Here is a 19,038-nt window from a genome sequence, read left to right as displayed (position 1 = left end):
TGAGATTGTCTCACTTCGCTGACCACTCAGTCCCTCATTGGCCCCATTCCCACAATCCTTTCCATTAAGTACACCTTGGATTACAGAATTACCTGTGGGAAATCAAATAGCTATGTCCTGGGGTAGGACATTATGGGGAACTCATTGCAAAACAGAACACTGCTTTCTAGCCTTGCTGAAAACAGCAGGCCATGCTTCACTTATCTAGTTAATATATATGAAGGGGGCACTCACTTCATTTATCTAGTTAATGTATATCTAGTAGATTCTGCCTATACTCATAAACAATGTTATTGCATGACATATTTTGTCATGTCTTAACTTGTTTTTCTGCACATTTTCAACGCATTCTTCCTGACACGTAGCCCTCTGATGTATTGCATGTTGTTTTCCTAAATGTATGCTTAATAAATACAGGAGTTTGAAAGCAGCTGGATGACACTTCCCTTAGCCTCCCTCTCACCTCTCTCGACTTGCATAGAATCTTGAGTAATTGAGTAACTCTTTCTGCCACCCTCAACTTTGCTGGACAGTCAAAAGCCAAACCCGCAATTGGTGACCCGGACGTGATGGTGATAGCCTTGAGAGGAAGATTTTCAGGCAGCAGATTCGGCATTAAGGAGAAGAAAGTGAGACTGTCCAGACTTGAGGCAGACCTCATCCCGGTAAGGGACAGCAATACCTACTTGGGACAACTACCAACGTGTCCGGTAGTCAGTGAGAGTATTTCTTTTCTCTTTATTCATCATTGGCCAAAAAATATCAAAGAAACAGCTATTATATTTAAAAACGTTACAGCAGCTTTTAAAGGCAGCTCATTGTACTGTTACAAAAGATCAATTAAGTAAATTGTTATGAAAATATGAGATGCCTGTCCCTAGTTCCCTGACCATGGTACAGTTGATTTAGATCTACGGGAACAAGTGGGAGGAAATTTAAAAAGAAACATGAAAAATGAGAGAAGGTTCCTACTTCCATTTTAGTGACCTAGAGTTTAGTCCAGGCATTATGGCATTATGTCCATTACATGTATCTACAGAGAATTAAAAAACAAAGAAAGCCTAACACACGCCTCTCCTATGGCACCTGCTACAATACAGGGCAACTTCCTTCCATGGCCTCCTCCTGTCCCTACTACTCCTGATTGCTTAAAGCCAATACCAAATCGGAAGGATACAAGCCATCAATTTTTCAGCAGTGTTTAGAAAAGGGATATGCTGCTGGGGAGTTTCATACATTCCCCACCATTACCACTGCTGGACATCAACCTAGGCATGAGTCCCTCCCTTTTACTGTCTTTAAGGGATTGAAATGAAGTGTTGCTGGCAAAGGTATCCAAAGCTGCTTTACTAAGGGGATAATTGAAACAATAGGGCATGGATATGAAATGACCCCCTGGGATTGGAAGGCATTGACAAAAACATATTTTCTCCTTCTCAGCATACTATGTGGACTTCAGAATGTTAAGAGGGTTGTGCCACACAGGCAATTCATAATAGAGATTTGGGTATTCCAATAGGAGTAAAAATGCTACAGGGCATCACCATTATACAACAACTCAAGCCCAAGCCCAAGCCCGGGTAGATCATAGGTAATTCCAATAATGTTCTACTATTGCAATTGTTGTCTAGTCCTGTGTTCCTGACACAAAGACAAAAACAGTTCCTTTGTCACTATATGGCAGGGATCCACTGAACCTTATGTCAATTTTGTGAATGGGTTACAATAGAGTATTTCCAGGCAAATAGATAATGAAGAAGCTGCTCAAGTTCTACTGCAGAAACTGGCCTATGAAAATGCTAATGAGGACACTCAGGCCATTCTCTCTGGCAAATGTACTCAAGCCAAAGGTATTGCTGAATTCATTAGGGCATGTCAAAATGTGGTAACTGAAACACATAAAGCACAAATTCTTGTAGCTATTAAATGTGGAAAACCAGGGCACATGCAAAAGGACTATCACCAACAAACAAAGGGACAAACAAATAAGTTACCCAATAAGGATTGTCCCAGATGTGGAAAAGAAAAACATTGGGCAAATCAATGCCAATCTAAACTTGCTAAGGAAGGATGACCCCTCTCGGGAAATGAGAGAAGGGGCATCAGCTCCCTCACCCACAATCCCAAGTGGAGCAAAACCATACAAAACCCTGTTCCTCAGGTTTTCTTAAACCAGATCAAAGATGGTTACAGCCTTTTGAGCAGCCACCACAGGAAGTGCAGGATTAGATTTATGCACTACTTCAGAATTGATTTTAAAGGTACAAGATCATGTCTATACAATACTCACTGAGGTATATTGTCCCTTACCCCCCAACACAGTGGGGGTTATTCTAGGAAGATCTAGCACTACAAAAAAAAAAGGAATTTTTGTACTACCTGGAGTCACTGACTCAGATTATACAGGGGAAATATGATAATAGTTAATAGGTTACACATTCCCCCCCCCCCCCACCCCCGGGACATGGTTAGCACAACTACTCCTAATACCTTTGAAGTTCCAGGGACTTTAACACAACAAAGAGGAAATGAATGGTTTGCAGCATAGGATTCAAGGAATTATACTGGACTCAGATCATTCAATCTGTCAACCTGACAAAGCTTTTTTTTTTTTTTTATACAAAAGTTATTGTCAAATTGGTTTCCATACAACACCCAGTACTCATCCCAACAGGTGCCCTCCTCAATACCACTCACCCACCCTCCTCTCCCTCCCACCCCCCATCAACACTCAGATTGTTCTCAGTTTTTTAAGAGTCTCCTATGTTTTGGCTTCCTCCCTTTCTAACCCTTTTTTTCTCCTTCCCCTCCCCCATGGTCTTCTGTTAAGTTTCTCAGGATCCACATAAGAGTGAAAACATACGGTATCTGTCTTTCTCTGTATGACTTATTTCACTTAGCATAACACTTTCCAGTTCCATCCAGGTTGCTACAAAAGTCTATATTTCATTCTTTCTCATTGCCACGTAGTACTCCATTGTGTATGTAAACCACAATGTCTTTATCCATTCATCAGTTTCTGGACATTTAGGCTCTTTCCGTAATTTGGTATTGTTGAAAGTGATGCTATAAACATTGGGGTACAAGCGCCCCTATGCATCAGCACTCCTGTATTCCTTGGGGAAATTCCTAGCAGTATTATTGCTGGGTCATAGGGTAGATCGATTTTTAATTTTTTGAGTAATCTCCACACTCTTTTCCAGAGCGCCTGCACCAGTTTGCATTCCCACCAACAGTGCAAGAGGGTTCCCGTTTCTCCATATCCTCACCAGCATCTGTAGTCCCCTGATTTGTTCATTTTGGCCACTCTGAATGGCGTGAAGTGGTATCTCAGTGTGGTTTTGATTTGTATTTCCCTGATGAGGAGCGATGTTGAGCATCTTTTCATGTGTCTGTTGGCCATCTGGATGTCTTCTGTAGAGAAGTGTCTATTCATGTTTTCTGCCCATTTCTTCACTGGATTGTTTGTTTTTTCAGGTGTGGAGTTTGGTGAGCTCTTTATAGATTTTGGATACTAGCCCTTTGTCCGATATATCATTTGCAAATATCTTTTCCCATTCCGTTGGTTGCCTTTTAGTTTTGTTGATTGTTTCCTTTGTTGTGCAGAAGCTTTCTATCTTCATGAGGTCACAATAGTTCATTTTTGCTTTTAATTTTCTTGCCTTTGGAGATGTGTCAAGTAAGAAATTGCTGCGGCTGAGGTCAGAGAGGTCTTTTCCTGCTTTCTCCTCTAGGGTTTTGATAGTTTCCTGTCGCACATTCAGGTCCTTTATCCATTTTGAGTTTATTTTTGTGAATGGTGTAAGAAAGTGATCTAGTTTTATCCTTCTGCGTGTTGCTGTCCAGCTCTCCCAGCAACATTTGTTAAAGAGACTGTTTTCCATTGGATATTCCTTCCTGCTTTGTCGAAGATTAGTTGGCCATACTTTTGTGGGTCTACTTCTGGGGTTTCTGTTCTATTCCATTGGTCTCTGTGTCCGTTTTTGTGCCAATGCCATGCTGTCTTGATGATTACAGCTTTGTAGTAGAGGCTAAAGTCTGGGATTGTGATGCCTCCTGCTTTGGTCTTCTTCTTCAAAATTACTTTGACTGTTCAGGGTCTTTTGTGATTCCATACAAATTTTAGGATTGCTTATTCTAGCTTCGAGAAGAATGCTGGTGCAATTTTGATTGAGATTACATTGAATGTGTAGATAGCTTTGGGTAGTATTGACATCTTAACAGTATTTATTCTTCCAATGCATGAGCATGGAATATTTTTTTTTCATTTCTTTATATCTTCTCCAATTTCCTTCATAAGTTTTCTATAGTTTGCAGTATACAGATCTTTTACATCTTTGGTTAGGTTTATTCATAGGTATTTTATGATTCTTGGTGCAATTGTGAAAGGGATCAGTTTATTTGTCTTTCTGTTGCTTCATTATTAGTGTATAAGAATGAAACTGATTTCTGTACATTGATTTTGTATCCTGCGACTTTGCTGAATTCATGTATCAGTTCTAGCAGCCTTTTGGTGGAGTCTATCGGGTTTTTCATGTATAATATCATGTCATCTGCAAAAAGTGAAAGCTTGACTTTTCTTTGCCAATTTCGATGCCTTTGATTTTCTTTTGTTGTCTGATTGCTGATGCTAGCACTTTCCCACTATGTTAAACAACAACGGTGAGAGTGGACATCCCTGTCGTGTGACAAACCTTATTTTTAATTAATACTGTGAATGGAAAGTAATTTACAGGGTTAATTGATACTGGAGCCGATATCTCCATCCTAGCTTCCCATGAATGTCCTAAATAATGGGAAAAAAGACCTAGCCTCCTGGCTTTTACTAGAGTGGGAGGCACAAACCTCCCTTTCCATTACAAAACAAAAAGCATTTCACATGTGTGATGCATGCCAGAAGGACAAATGGTTATTTTGACCCTTTATTCCACTTGTTCCTATGTCATTATGGGGAAGGGACTACTTAAAGAATGGAAAGTAGTCATTCAGTCTTTTTTTTTAAATAGGGGCCACTATTAAATTTCCTCCCTTCCCAGTGGAAAATCTGGAAATTTTCCAGATGCCTATTTGGATTGAACAGTGGCCCCTTTTAGGGAATGAAGGGTGCCCCCTTTTAGGGAATGATCAAAACAAGCTAAGAATCTAGTTTTACAACAATTGGAGGCTGGCAATATTGAACCTTGGAGTCCTTGGAAAACACCCATTTTTAAAATTCCTAAAAAATCAGGTAAATGGAGATTGTTACATGGCCTCAGAGATATTAATGCCATAATCCAACCTATGGGGGGGGGGCATTACAGCCAGGCTTGCCCAGCCCTGCCCAGCCCTGCTTTTATTCCTTCAACATGGCCTATTACAGTAATAGATCTTAAGCTTTGCTTTTTTTTTTACCGTACCTCTAGCGGAACAAGGCAAAGAATGTTTTGCCTTTTCTCCACCTGTTACTAACAATGAAGAACCTTTGTCTAGATATAAATGGAAAGTATTCCCTCACAGGATAATTAATAGACCAACTATATGTCAATATTTCATCCAACAAGCCTTACTGCCCATTCATAAAAAATTTTCCATCCTTTCTAATTTATCATTATATGGATGATATTCTTGCTGCTCTTGCTGCTCCTACACAGACCTTACTTTTCACAATATGTCAACACTCAGAACTTTCCACAAAAGAACATGGGCTTCAAGCTCTTGAAGAAGTTAAAATACAGGAGCCTCGGCAATATCTAGGACATATAGTCTTTGCTCAGACAATATGGCTTCAGTGCATCTCCTTAGATACCACTCATTTACATACTTTAAATGATTTCCAAAAAAGTTTTTTTTAAATTTCCTTAATGTTTATTCATTTTCGAGATACAGAGTGCAAATAGGGGTGGGGCAGAGAGAGAGGGAAACACAGAATCTGAAGCAGGCTCCAGGCTCTGAGCTGTCAGCAAAGAGCTCAATGCAGGGCTCGAACTCACAAACTGTGAGATCATGACCTGAGCCAAAGTCAGGTGCTTAACTGACTGAGCCACCCAGGTGCCCCAATTAAAAAAAAATCAGGAGCTATTAATTGGATTCATCCAACTTTGGGAATTACTACAGGACAACATTCTAATTTATTTAATATTTTAAAAGAGGACACTGCTTTAGACTCTCCTTGTGGTTTAACCCCAGAGGCAGAAAAATAATTAATTATTATTGAACAGGCATTTGAAAACAGGCAACTGCATCACCAAAAGCTAGTTTACCCTATTTATTTATATTCCCTACCCTCCATATGCCAACTGGACTTCTAGGCCAACTTATAAAAGAAATTCAAAGTTTAGAATGGCTTTTTCTTTCCCACTCATTTAAGAAAACCCTCACTCCCTATATACAACAAATTACAGAGTTGCTATTTAAAAGAAGATATTGTTACCAACAACTAACAGGATATGATCCTGATTTCATATATCCTGGGATGTCTTATGAATGCTTTCTACGGATTCTTAATCTATAAAACTGCAAAGTGTTATGGCAGACTTTATTGACCAACTTGTTTACTCTCTGCCATCAAATTGCTACAACTACCTCTTTTAAACATTACCCCCCAAAATTATCTCCACAGCCAATTTCACAAGCAATCACTGTTTTTATAGATGACTCTGGAAAAACTACTAAATCTGCTATTGCTTGGTTTGAATAATGCTGGCATAAAATATTCTCTAAAGGATAAACATCTACTCAAAGAACAGAATTAAAGGCTGCTATTATGGCTTTCCAACAATTTACTCACCAACCTACTAATATGGTAACAGATTCTCAATATGTAGTTTATGTGATACAAAATATAGAACAGGACTTATTAGGGAATTAAAGAATTCCTTCTTTACTTTTGTTATTTTTGACTTTACAAGCCTTACTAGATAAACAGACATGCCTTCTTTTTATCACTCACATAAGATCACATTCAGGCTTATCTGGAAATGAGGTATGGAAACAAGGTTGTGGACCAATTTGTTGGCTACAATATGCCTTTTAAAACTGTTCAATTATCTCATGACTTTTGTCATCAAAATTATAGTCCCTTATTAAACATTTCCATATTATAGTTACTCAGGCTAGACAAATTGCTGCTGCCTGCCCTGATTGTCAACAGCCATCAGGAGGACAAAAACAATGGGGAATTAACCTCAGAGGTCTAAATGCAAATCAGCTTTGGCAAACTGATATTACACACTATGCCCCATTTGGATGTCACAAATGTATCCATGTGTCTATAGACACCTTTTCAGGATTTATAATGGCCTCTATTCACACCAGAGAAAATGCAAGAAATATCATTCACCATTTTTTACATGGGTTTTCACAAGCCAGTAAACCTCAAGAAATTAAAACTGACAATGGGCCTGAATACCTTTCCTCCATGGTAAAGGAATTCTTCCAAAATTGGAATATACAACACATTACTGGCATACCATATATAATCCTACTGGACAGGCTATTATAGAACATACACATGCCACTTTAAACCAAATGATTCACAAACAAAAAGGGAGGAACCTACATAATGCCTCCACTTGGAATTCATTATATAAAGCCTTATACACTCTAATTTTTAAAAAATTTTTAAGTGTATTTATTATTCCTGAGAGGAAGAAAGAGACAGGGCATGAGCAGGGTAGGGGCAGAGAGAGAGAGGAGGAGACACAGAATCTGAAGCAGGCTACAGGCTCTGAGCTGTCAGCACAGAGCCCGACACAGGACTCAGACTCACAAGCTGCAAGATCATGACTTGAGCCGAAGCCAGACGCTTAACCAACTGAGCCACCCAGGCGCCCCTATTTTTTTTTTAAATTGTGATTCCCATGGCCTCACAGATGCCAAATGGTATTTTGCACCATCTCCCAGCTCAAATATCAGAGCTGAGGCGCTACTTAAAAACATACGAGGCAATAATTCATGGAAAAGACCTTATGAACTAATAACATGGAGAAGGGGATAGGCATGTGTTTGTCTCCCATCAGCATCGCACTGGGTGTCTGCCCATCTGATTAAACCAGATGATGAGTTGGAAGGAGCACCCCTTCAACCCTCTTTCTCAGATGGCCAATTTGTCCTTACAAGGAAAAGAGAGGAGACCATGCCCACGAACAATCAAGGCAAATAATGTCACCCGGGGACAACTTAAGACACTCTATCAACACGCCACTGAAATGATGTGCTGTGTAGGAGCACCACCGACCCCAGAAAATAATTTTTTTAGCATATTTATGTGTGGTTTCTCAAAACTCAGCTAAGGTAATGATTTGCTTAATCTCTTTCTTTATCCAGACTGCTGCTGCTTTTTCATCATTGTATTTGGTCTCATATCATAGACCCCCCTTTCTTTGAGCCAGTTACATTATGGGATGAAAACCCACTGCTAGCTAGTAATGATTCTCTTTGGACTGGAGGCACCTGGCTACTGCCAAAAGGCCCTCTTCCTGAACAGAGAGATTGGTTAAAGCTGAGTACTTCTGTTCCTTTTGTGTCACTTTTCCCTCCTATTTGTGTAACCACTATGAACACTTCTGGATGTTTAAAAACCACAGCACAGATATATCTCCACTACATGCCTAAAACAAAGGACCATAGAGCAAATTTGACATTCATTCAGTAGCCACCTTCACTACACCAATGATTCTTAGCTAACCCCCATTTATCATTGCCAAATAAAGAAGATATGGTCCCCTAGTAACTGCAGTAATCTGACAGCCCTGGAAGACCTCTATTGCCCATAAAGAGGAATTTTTTTCAAAATCTTACCTTCATTCATTGGGGTCCTAAAAGACACTTGGCCTCAGCAGGCAAACCTATTGAGTTTTCAGAACCTAGCAACTCCTCCATCCTTCGGACTGATGGCAGACTTTCAGAGCCAATATTAAGAATTAAAAACAAAGATTCATATAGCCCATAGTATTACAATTTATGGTGTTTTAGCCTTCCCTTTTTGTTACACAATCTCTCTCATGGATATTATGTTGATAATAGTGGTACCTTTTATATGAATCGCACACAGAATGTCTCAGTGTCATCCCTCATGCCTATGCTTTGATAATTTTCACTAAGCCAGTTAATATAACATTTTGACAACCCATATTATATTTTTGAAGTACTTCCTCCAGCTTGATACACAGCCTGTATCAGCCATTATAATAGTACCAAATTTTCTATCTCACATGTGTTCATCTTAAAATGACAACCTTAAATTCGGCTGGCAGTAAATCTAACAAGGCCCTGGGAAGGGTCCAATGGTCTTGCTGAGTTATCCCAAGCTATTTCTAAGTGGAGACGTAAAAGATTTGTCGGATAGTTCATTGCTTTCCTTATCTCATCCGTTGTCATCTTATCCACAGCCTCTGTTGCAGTGGTCTCCCTGACAGTCTATCCATACAGTTAGTCAATCACGTAATGACTATATCACCAAGGCAATTATTACTCAAATGGAGGTTGATAACAGTATCATGCAGAGACTGCAAACTTCAGAAGCAGCACTCGAATGGAGGGGGACTACCAACAGGCACTTGTTGATCATCAAAATATACAATGTGACTGGCAACATGACAAAATTTGTCTCACTCTCTTAAAATATAATATGTCTCAACCCTCCCGGGATTCAGTGAAAAAACACCTACAAGGAGCCTTTTCTACCAATTTACAATCTGAGATTAATGCTCTGTCTTCCCAGCTGCATCAACAACTGTTAGATATTCAATAGGAAATGCAGATATGAGTTGAACAGGAGTTATCTGACAATATGAAGTGGTTAAATCCAACCAACTGGTTCCAGGGCCTCAATTTACATATTTGGATTATTGGATCTCTCTGCTTGTTAATCTTTTTTGTATTTCTCATAGCCCTCTGAATGATCTACACCATAGCGGCCTCCTCAAGGTATCATATACAACTGATTGCCTTCCTCAACTCCCATAAATAAAAAGATTCTTCAAAAAAAAGGGGGGGGATATGTAGGAAATCAAATAACTATGTCCTAGGTTAGGAAATTATAGGGAATACATTGAAAAGCAGAACACTGCTTTCTGGCCTTGCTGAAAACAGCAGGCCAAGCTTCACTTATCTAGTTAATGTATATCTTGGGGGCACCCACTTTGCTTATTTAGTTAATGTATATCTAAGGGATAGGTCCTGCTTATACTCATAAATTCCTTATACCATATTATCATATGGAATATTTTATCCTGTCTTAACTTGTTTTTCTGCACATTTTCAATACATTTTTTCCTGGCATGTAGCCCTCTGGTGTATTGCACATTATTTCCCTAAATGTATGCTTAATAAATATGGGAGCTTGAGAGAAGCTAGGTGAGACTTCCTTTAGCCTCTCTCTCACCTCTCTTGACTTACATGGACTCTTGAGTAATCCTTTCTGCTGTCTTTGGCTTTGCTGGACAAAACTGAAAGCCAAACCCACACTTACCTTCTGAGAATCCAGCAGTAATTCTTCCTTGCCTACAGAAGAAAGTTAAAAACCCTTAACCTGATACTCAAGGTTTACTATAACGTGCTTCTGAAGAACCTTTGCCTATCTCCCTTCTCATCCTTTTATCAACTTTGATAGAATGACAAAGCTGGACTGCTCCCCTGTTTCTGAATATACACCCTCTTTGCATAGTGCTATTGGCTTAACTTGGCTTCTACTGGAGTCTTACACAAGATGAAACTCTAATAATCTTAGTGACATAGAACCTTTCCCCTCAAAAATTCCCCTTATTAATGACATAGAATCTTTTAATGACATAGAACTTCTTCCAAAAGAACCTCACCTTATTCCACTAGTCACAAAAACTGCAAGAGGTTAAAAACTCCTCTGTGATTTATATATGTTTTTCAATTAAATTAGATTTGTTTCGTTTCATTCATTCACTTACTCATTTATTCTTTTGCTTAGCGTATATTGACTGAGCATTTGTATGTGCCAGGTACATGTTAAGAGCTCAGAAATGACCAAGGCTTAGTTGTGGCCCTCCAAGAGCTGTGTCCACCTGGAAAATGACAGATATATCACACCATATTGGTTATGTATATATTGTGTGAAAATAGAGGTACACAGGTACACAAAAGCACTGAAAAGGACTGAGGAAATGAGGTTAGATCCAGATTAGAATGTCAGATAAAAGAATTAGGTTACGAAAGCAAAGAGTATATCTTTGGATAAATGCTATTCTTATACTTACCATGTCAACATGTGTTTGATTAATCACTCAAGTCAGTATAAAATGGGTCATTTAAAGGAATTTTTCAATTGGAGAGGGAGGTGAAGGTTTGTGAATAGGGCCAAGGATTGCAGATAAGGTAAGAAGGAGAATTACAAAAACATCCATTTTTTTTTTAATCCTAGATATGAAGCTGTTTGGGAGCAAGAATTTGTCTTATCTAATTATTCCCCCACAGCACCTGAAGTAGGGTCTTTGTAATTGAAAGTTTATGCATTTGTAGTTTCTAAGTTGGAAGTTACCTTAGGGATCATCTAGCCCTTGTTCCACAAATGAGGAAAAGGAAACTCTAAGAAATGATTTGCTCAGAGTCATACAGTTTTTTTATTCTAAAACTTAAGACTGAGAATTCAAAGTTAAGTGCTCTTGTAGCTCCTCTACATCTCATCTCAAGCCTTCAACATCTCAAAACCTTCAACAGTCCCCATTGTGGTAGACACCCCCAGCAGCAAAGTTCTGACATATATCTCCACCATGTTTGTTTTAGAGTGAAAGGTAAAGAAGATCTGGATCTCATTGTATACATGGGGAGAGTGAGACTTAAAGAGGAGAAGTGATTGGCTCAAGATCACAGATCTGGAACCAGAACTCATAAGATATTTGTCAAATGGAATTGAATACATTCCCTGTAATCAAGGTATTATGTCTTGCATCAGCTAACAAGTAATTAACCTTCAATTTAGAGAATAAACAGACCCTCAATTGACATCATTCATCATTTATTATTAATCTCAAACATGTATGTCTTTACAAAAGTCTTCTCATAGCCTGGAACATTTTCTTTAGCAACAAGAATAATAACCAATGAGTTTCTGAGACCTCAAAGCAATTTGTAACTACCCAGAGAAAATTTTCCTCACTCCCTCTGCTTGGCTCTTCTCCTCCTTCCCTACTACTTCCAAAAGAAAGAGAAAGGGTAAAATTAGACAGATAGATGATATAGATGTAGATAGATATAGATATAGATGATATAGATATAGATAGATATAGATATAGATATAGGTATATAAATAGATAGATAGATGGATAGATAGAGATAGAGATATATTTATTTCCTGTTTCCCTCCCTCCTTTTCCAGATTTCCATGTCTGTCTGGTGCAGATGATCATCTCGGTGAGTTTCTTGACTTCTCTCACCATGCACATACATACACATGCACAGAAATATATACGTGTGGTGATCTGAAGGATACTTTTTAGGGTTATTTTCAAAGATAAAATCAGATCAAATGGTCTGCAGGTAAAATTCAAGTACTACATCTATGATAGTTTCCTCGCAGCATGAATAAGCCTTGCTAAGTTATAGGTCTCTTAGTGCTTGGGCCTAGGGAGTCATGATGAATGAAACGAGTATGATGGAAAGTTGATAAAGTTTGGGGGTCGCTTACGAAGCTATTAGAGCCAGTCACGTCATTCTTTTTCTACCAGCAGGCCAAAAGTTTAAACCATTAGGTAGATAAGTTCAGGGTACTGAATTCCTACTATTTACTCTTATAGTGCTAGACAAATCATGTAGGCTCTCTGAACTTTAATATTTTCTCCTTCAAAATTGGGCAAAGCCTTGCCTCATGGTACTGTTACAAGGAACAAAAGACAAAATCCCAGGTACTTAGCCAATTCTCAAAAAATGTTCATTTCCCTCCTTTTATTCATTAATTTCCCTGACTACATCTTCATTTGTTGGTATATATTTTATTTTATTTTATTTTATTATTATTTTTTTATTTGAGAGAGTATCAGGGGAAAGAGAAGGGGAAAAAGTAGAGGAAGAGAGAGACTCTTAAGCAGGTTACACGCCCAGAGTGGATTCTGACACGGGGCCTGATCTCAACTGTAAGATCATGACCTGAGACAAAATCAAGAATCAGACACTTAACCAACTGAGCCATCCCGGTGCCCCTGATTTTTTTTTAAATGTAGGCATACCTTATAGCTTTCTCCTTGGTCCCTTTTGCTTCTCCAAACTCTTCCTAGTCCCTCATTATTTCTTCAGTAGTAATTTTGGCCTTTAACAAAGGAGCCCTACATCTCTTCATCTGCTCTTACATCACTCCAGTCTCCCCTCTCTTTCCAAGTATGTATGTGTGTGTGTGTGTGTGTGTGTGTGTGTGTATATACTTGGATATATATATATATACTTGGATATATATATATATATATATATATATATATTTGGATATATATATATATATATATATATATATATATATCCATATTTGTCTAAGCACTGCTGCTTACCTCTATTTATCCATTCAATAACCATTTCAACTCAAAGCACATGAACAAATATTTACTGACCATGAATACATATCAGGCCCTGTGCTAGGCACTCAAGTTACAGATGACAGTCACTGACTACAAAGAGCATTCAGTTTAATGGGGAAAGGTAGATGTTTTAATATCTACTGATGTTTAACAAACCATCCCAAAACTTAGATAACTATTTTAAAACTTAGATAAAAAGCAATTATTCTATTATGTTCATGGTATCTGTGAGTAAATTTGAGATATGGCACAGTGAAGATAACTTGTCTCTGTTTCACAACGTCTTCAGAATTGGGGGGACTCTAAAACTGGAGGTAATTTGACAGGTGGAAGCTATCATTGTTGAAGCATCTTCAACTTAAATGTTGATTGGGATCTCAGCTATGGCTATACATGGACTAGCAATGGCAGAGCAGAAGGTAGGCATCATTAGAAGGTATTCTTCAAAAAGAAGATGGCCAAAGACACTATTACACAGTTCTTTTACACAGAATTATTACACAGTTCAGTTTGGCAAAAAGCATTACTTAAGCAATTAAAATTCACAAGAAATTGCTACCCATGCTTCTTTTCATATGGTATCACAATTCTCCAGGCTTTTACTCATTTATTATATCACTGGGCCTTCCCAATCATACTTAAAGGTCAGTCTGATGGAACTAAGGTTTAAAGTCCTTCGTTGATCTTTATGCATAGTTGAACACCAAGCAAGCCTAAATGTAAGGGTTTGCTAATTGGTTGATTTATACAGCTACAAAAGAATACAATATTGACTGGGTGAGTGTGTGTATATGTGTGACACGAGTGTGACATGTTTCTGTCTCTATGTGGCTAAGTGTGGGACCAGCTGCAGTGGATGGTTTGAAAAAGTTGACGGATTTGGCTCCAGTGGCCTGTGGTTTTCCAACTGTAGATCTACCTTGCCAGGTCAAAAACATCCTTCAGTCATTCATCTAGAGTGAGTATGCAGGTAGTCTTCAAAACCAGAAAGGAAGGGGTAGGATGTTTGGAACACCACTAGTGTCCTGAAATTCCAAACCCAAATAATGGGACCTCTCTAGCCTATAGTTCCACAAGCTACCCCATGCAGAAGTAGAAAACTATTTGAAGTTGTGGAATGGGCCCTGGATAAGGAGGGATCAGGGCATGTGCCAAAAGCGCGTATTTTGCTAACCATTTTAAACGTATGCCTCCATTTTTATTTGAATTCTAACCCAGGGCACTTGGGAGTCTCAGTCGGTTGAGCATCCGAATTCAGCTCAGGGCATGATCTTGAGGTTCGTGGGTTCGAGCCCTGCATCAGGCTCTGTGCTGACAGCTTGCTCAGAGCTTGGAGTCTGCTTTGGATTCTGTGTCTCCTTCTCTCTCTGCCCATCCCCCCATTCATGCTGTATCTCTCTGTCTCTCAAAAATAAATAAATGTAAAAAAAAAACAACTTTGAATTCTAACCCCCAAAAGGGACATTTGTTGTATTTTATTTTGTACTTGAGTAAAATACATACGTAATAAAGTGCACTAATTTCAAGTGTAAGTATACATTTGATGAGTTTTGAAAAAAATATACACTTGGGTAACTGATACTCAGATCAAGCTATATAGAACATTTCCAACATCCCCAGAGGCTCCTTTGGTGCTTCTTCCATTCACTACCTTCCTGGGTATAACCCTTATTCTGAGAACTAGCACCATAGATTAGTCTTGCCTGTTGTTTATAAAACACATAAGCATATAATGCCTAGAGTTTTTATAAATGTAATCACAAAGTATGTATACTTTTGAGTCTTGCTTTTTTCACTAAGCATGTTTTTCAAATTATTTTATGTTGTATCATTGTATTAGTCATATATTTCTCTGTAACAATATTACTGTAAAGTTAGCAGATTAAAACGACATATTTATTATCTCATAGATTCTATGGGTCAGGATTCAGTGCATGACTTAATTGGGTCCTCTGCTTCAAGGTCTCATAAAGATGAAATCAAGATGTTGATGGGGAAAGATCCAACATAGGGGAGAAGTAAGGGGACCCAAAGTTCCCTCGTCTCTCAAACACAGCAGTGTTGATGCCAAAGGACTTTGAATTCCAAGAGTCCAGGCTGCAGAGTGACAGAGACATCTCCAGAGACCCACGGAGACAAGCTGGAGGGTCATAGGTGTGCGATTGCAAACTGCGAGAGATAATACAGGCTGCATGGGCATGGATAGGAGGGATCACCTTCTGTGGAGAGACAAAAGGAAGAGAAAGAGAGGCTGCGGAAGCATAGAAATGTATCTGGACAAGAGAAAAACTATGGGCCATGACAGAGAATGATCCAATCTCTAACTGCAGGGCTTTCTCCAAACTGGGGCCGGCTGCCCTGTTCAAGGACCTGGGGAGGAGGGAAACCAGCTCTGGGCTTGGTAACTAGTTCAGAGGCACTGTCCACGGTGGGAGAAAGCAATATCCTGCTTGGAGTGCTGTGGGAAGAAGGTATATAACCATTCAAAAGACAAAGACTGCCTGTACCCGCCAGCCAGAGACCATATAACAGCTGCGCAGAGTGGCACTTCCCCAGAACTGGGGAGCACAGAGTGGAACCCTTTAAGACAATGGGGTTTAAATCACAGCTGACCACCAAGTGGCACAGGATTTGACAGAGCAGGACAAACTGCCTCCTTCATACCCATGGCACTGTGAGGACTGCCTGAACAGAGTGGTTTGAGACACCCAGTCCAGGTAGGAGAGACTGGCATGTTGCCATTTTTCTCCCCATCACCAACAAGGTGGGGTCTCAGGGAACGGACAGTGGGCCCACAGTGAGGTGGAACCCACCTACACCAAACCGCACTGTTCCAGCCTGGTAACTGAGTATCTACTGGGGTGGGACAGATGCTGATGAACCAGACAGCCCCTCCTCCAGACAAGTGCTGCCACTGGTTCCAAGGCACCCAAAGTTTTGCATTTCCTGATTTAATTCTTGGACAATTCTTGTTATATATATATATATTTTTTTTTTCTTCCTTTTCTCATTCTTGTTTCTTCCCTCCTCTATTCTGGTTATTCTAGCTGTTGGTTTGTTTAAGCAGGCATATTTAATCTATTCTCTTTATACCTGTTTCACATCTCCTTCTTTATTTCTCTCTCTCACTCACTCACTCACTTTCTGGATTAAGCTGTATAATTTCTCTGTCTGGTCAATTTTACTTTATTTTATTTTTCCCCACCCCTGCCATTTTTCTCTTTGTATGGATAAGGCCTCTTCCATCAATATGGTCCCCACCCAGCTGTTTAGTTGTAGTTGGTGTTTCTGGATTTTTGTTTTTGGGTTTTTTTCTATTTTTTGTTTGTTTGTTTGTTTTCCTTTCCAGGGATACATCAATGAAAAAAAATCAAATCACACCTGGTGGAGGGTCCAAAACATCACTAAGAGTAGGGAGATGAAGTCACAACAACAGACAGCAAGTAACACACTCCAAAAAACACCTCCTGAAGGGCCAAGCCCTGGAAAGTGTATGATCTCTCTTTAATATGTAGTGTTCGCAGATGCAAGGCAGGCATTTAAAACACATAAGGGACAGAAAACTAGGCAAAATGATGAAAAAGAATATTGTTACTCAAAAGAAATTCCAGGAAGATATAACAGCTAAAAAATTATCAAAACCGATATAAACAATATAATTGAACAACAATTTAGAATAATAATCATTAGATTAACCACTGGGATTGAAAAAAGTATATGAGATAGCAGAGAATCTATTGCTACGGAGACAAAGGAACTAAAAAGTAGTCATGATGAATTTAAAAATGTTGTAAATGATGTGAAAAATAAACTAGAGGTGGTGACAGCAAGAACTGAAGAGGTAGAGGGGAGAATAAGATGAAGCTGAGAAAAAGAGAGATAAAAAAAATTCTAGACCACGAGAGGAGAAATAGAGAACTAAGTGATTCAAAGAAACACTATCATAGGAGTTCCAGAACAAGAAGAGAGAGAGAAAGGATGGAAGGTGTACTTTAAAAACTCTTAGCTGAAAACTTCCCAAACTGGGGAAGGAAACAGACATTGAAATCAAGGAGGCACAGAGAACTACCTTCATACATAACAGGAATTGATCTTCTGCATGGCATATCATAGTGAAACTGGCAAAATACAAAGGTAAAGACAGAATTCTGAAAGCACCTAGGGATAAATGGACCTTAACCTACAAGTGTACACACATAAGGGTGCTTGCAGACCGATCTACTGAAAAGTGACAGGCTGGAAGCGAGTGGCAAGAAACATTCAATGTGATGAGTAGGAAAAATATGCTGCCAAGGATCCTTTATCCAGCAAGCCTGTCATTCAGTATAGGAGAGATAAAGGTTTTCCCAAACAAAAACTGAAGGAGTTCATCACCACTAAACCAGCCTTACAAGACATCCAAAGGGGGACTCTATGAGTGGAATGTTGCAAAGACCACAAAGGACCAGAGACATCACTACAAGCATGAAACCTATAGATAGCACAATGACTCTAAATCCTTACCTTTCAATAATAACACTGAATTTAAATGAACTAAATGCTCCTATCAAAAGATATATGGTATCATAATGGACGAAAAAAACAAGGCCCATTTATTTGCTGTCTACAACAGATCCATTTTAGACCTGAGTACACCTTCATATTGAAGGTGAGGAGATGGAGAACCATCTATCATGTTACTGGAAGCCAAAGGAAAGCTGGAGTAGCCATACTTATATCAGACAAATTATATTTTAGACTATAGGCTGTACCAAGAGATAAGAAGGGCATTATGTCATAATTACGGGGTCTATCCATCAAGAAGAGCTAACAATTATAAATGTTTATATACCCAATTCGGAAGACATCCAAATATATAAAACAATCACAAACATAAGCAATCTTATTGGTAAGAATGTTGTAATTACAGAGAACTTTAATATTCCACTTGCAGCAATGGACAGGCCATCTACAGAAAATCAAGAAAAACACAGTGACCCTGAGTGATACACTGGACCAGAAGGACTTGACAGATATATTCAAATCATTTCATCATAAAGCAGCAGAATACACTTCTTCTCAAGTGCACAGGGAACATTCTCCAAAATAGATCACATACTGGGTCACAAAACAGCCCTCAATAAATATAAAAAAATTGAGATCACATGCACACTTTCACATCACAATGCTATGAAACTTGAAAACAACCACAGGAAAAAGTTTGGAAAACCTCAAAATGCATGGAGGTTAAAGAACATCTACTAATGAACAAATTGACCAACCAGGAAATTAAAGAAGAAATTAAAAATATATATATGGAAAGAAATAAAAATGAAAACGCAAGAATCCAAACCCTTTGGGATGCAGCAAATGCAGTCCTAAGAGGAAAATACATTGAAATCCAGGCTTATCTCAAAAAACAAGAAAAATCCCAAATACAAAATATAAGAGAACACCTAAAGGAAGTGGAAGCAGAACACCAAAGAAACCCCAAGTCCAGCAGAGGAAAAAAAAATAAGATCAGAGGAAAAATAAACAATATAGAATC

General features: G+C 38.8%; 1 protein-coding gene across 2 annotated transcripts in view; it reads left to right on the top strand.

Moving 5' to 3' along the window:
• The window catches only part of VSIG4 (V-set and immunoglobulin domain containing 4), an 88,678-nt gene extending 71,903 nt beyond the window's left edge, over positions 1-16,775 (top strand). The window contains exons 7-8 of one of the 2 annotated variants that reach the window (XM_053202399.1): positions 12,326-12,360; positions 14,730-16,775. In XM_053202399.1, the coding sequence (XP_053058374.1) occupies positions 12,326-12,360; positions 14,730-14,930 (236 nt within the window). In that variant the 3' untranslated portion in view covers positions 14,931-16,775. Of the gene's footprint in view, positions 1-12,325; positions 12,448-14,729 lie in introns of those variants that run through there. The other variant, XM_053202400.1, reaches the window with a different exon arrangement.
• Positions 16,776-19,038: the final 2,263 nt, after the last annotated feature.

Source organism: Acinonyx jubatus, chromosome X, assembly GCF_027475565.1.
Source record: "Acinonyx jubatus isolate Ajub_Pintada_27869175 chromosome X, VMU_Ajub_asm_v1.0, whole genome shotgun sequence".
Classification (NCBI taxonomy): domain Eukaryota; kingdom Metazoa; phylum Chordata; class Mammalia; order Carnivora; family Felidae; genus Acinonyx; species Acinonyx jubatus.
The sequence above is the reverse complement of the archived record's forward strand: the minus strand, read 5'-3'. Positions and strand labels throughout refer to the sequence as shown.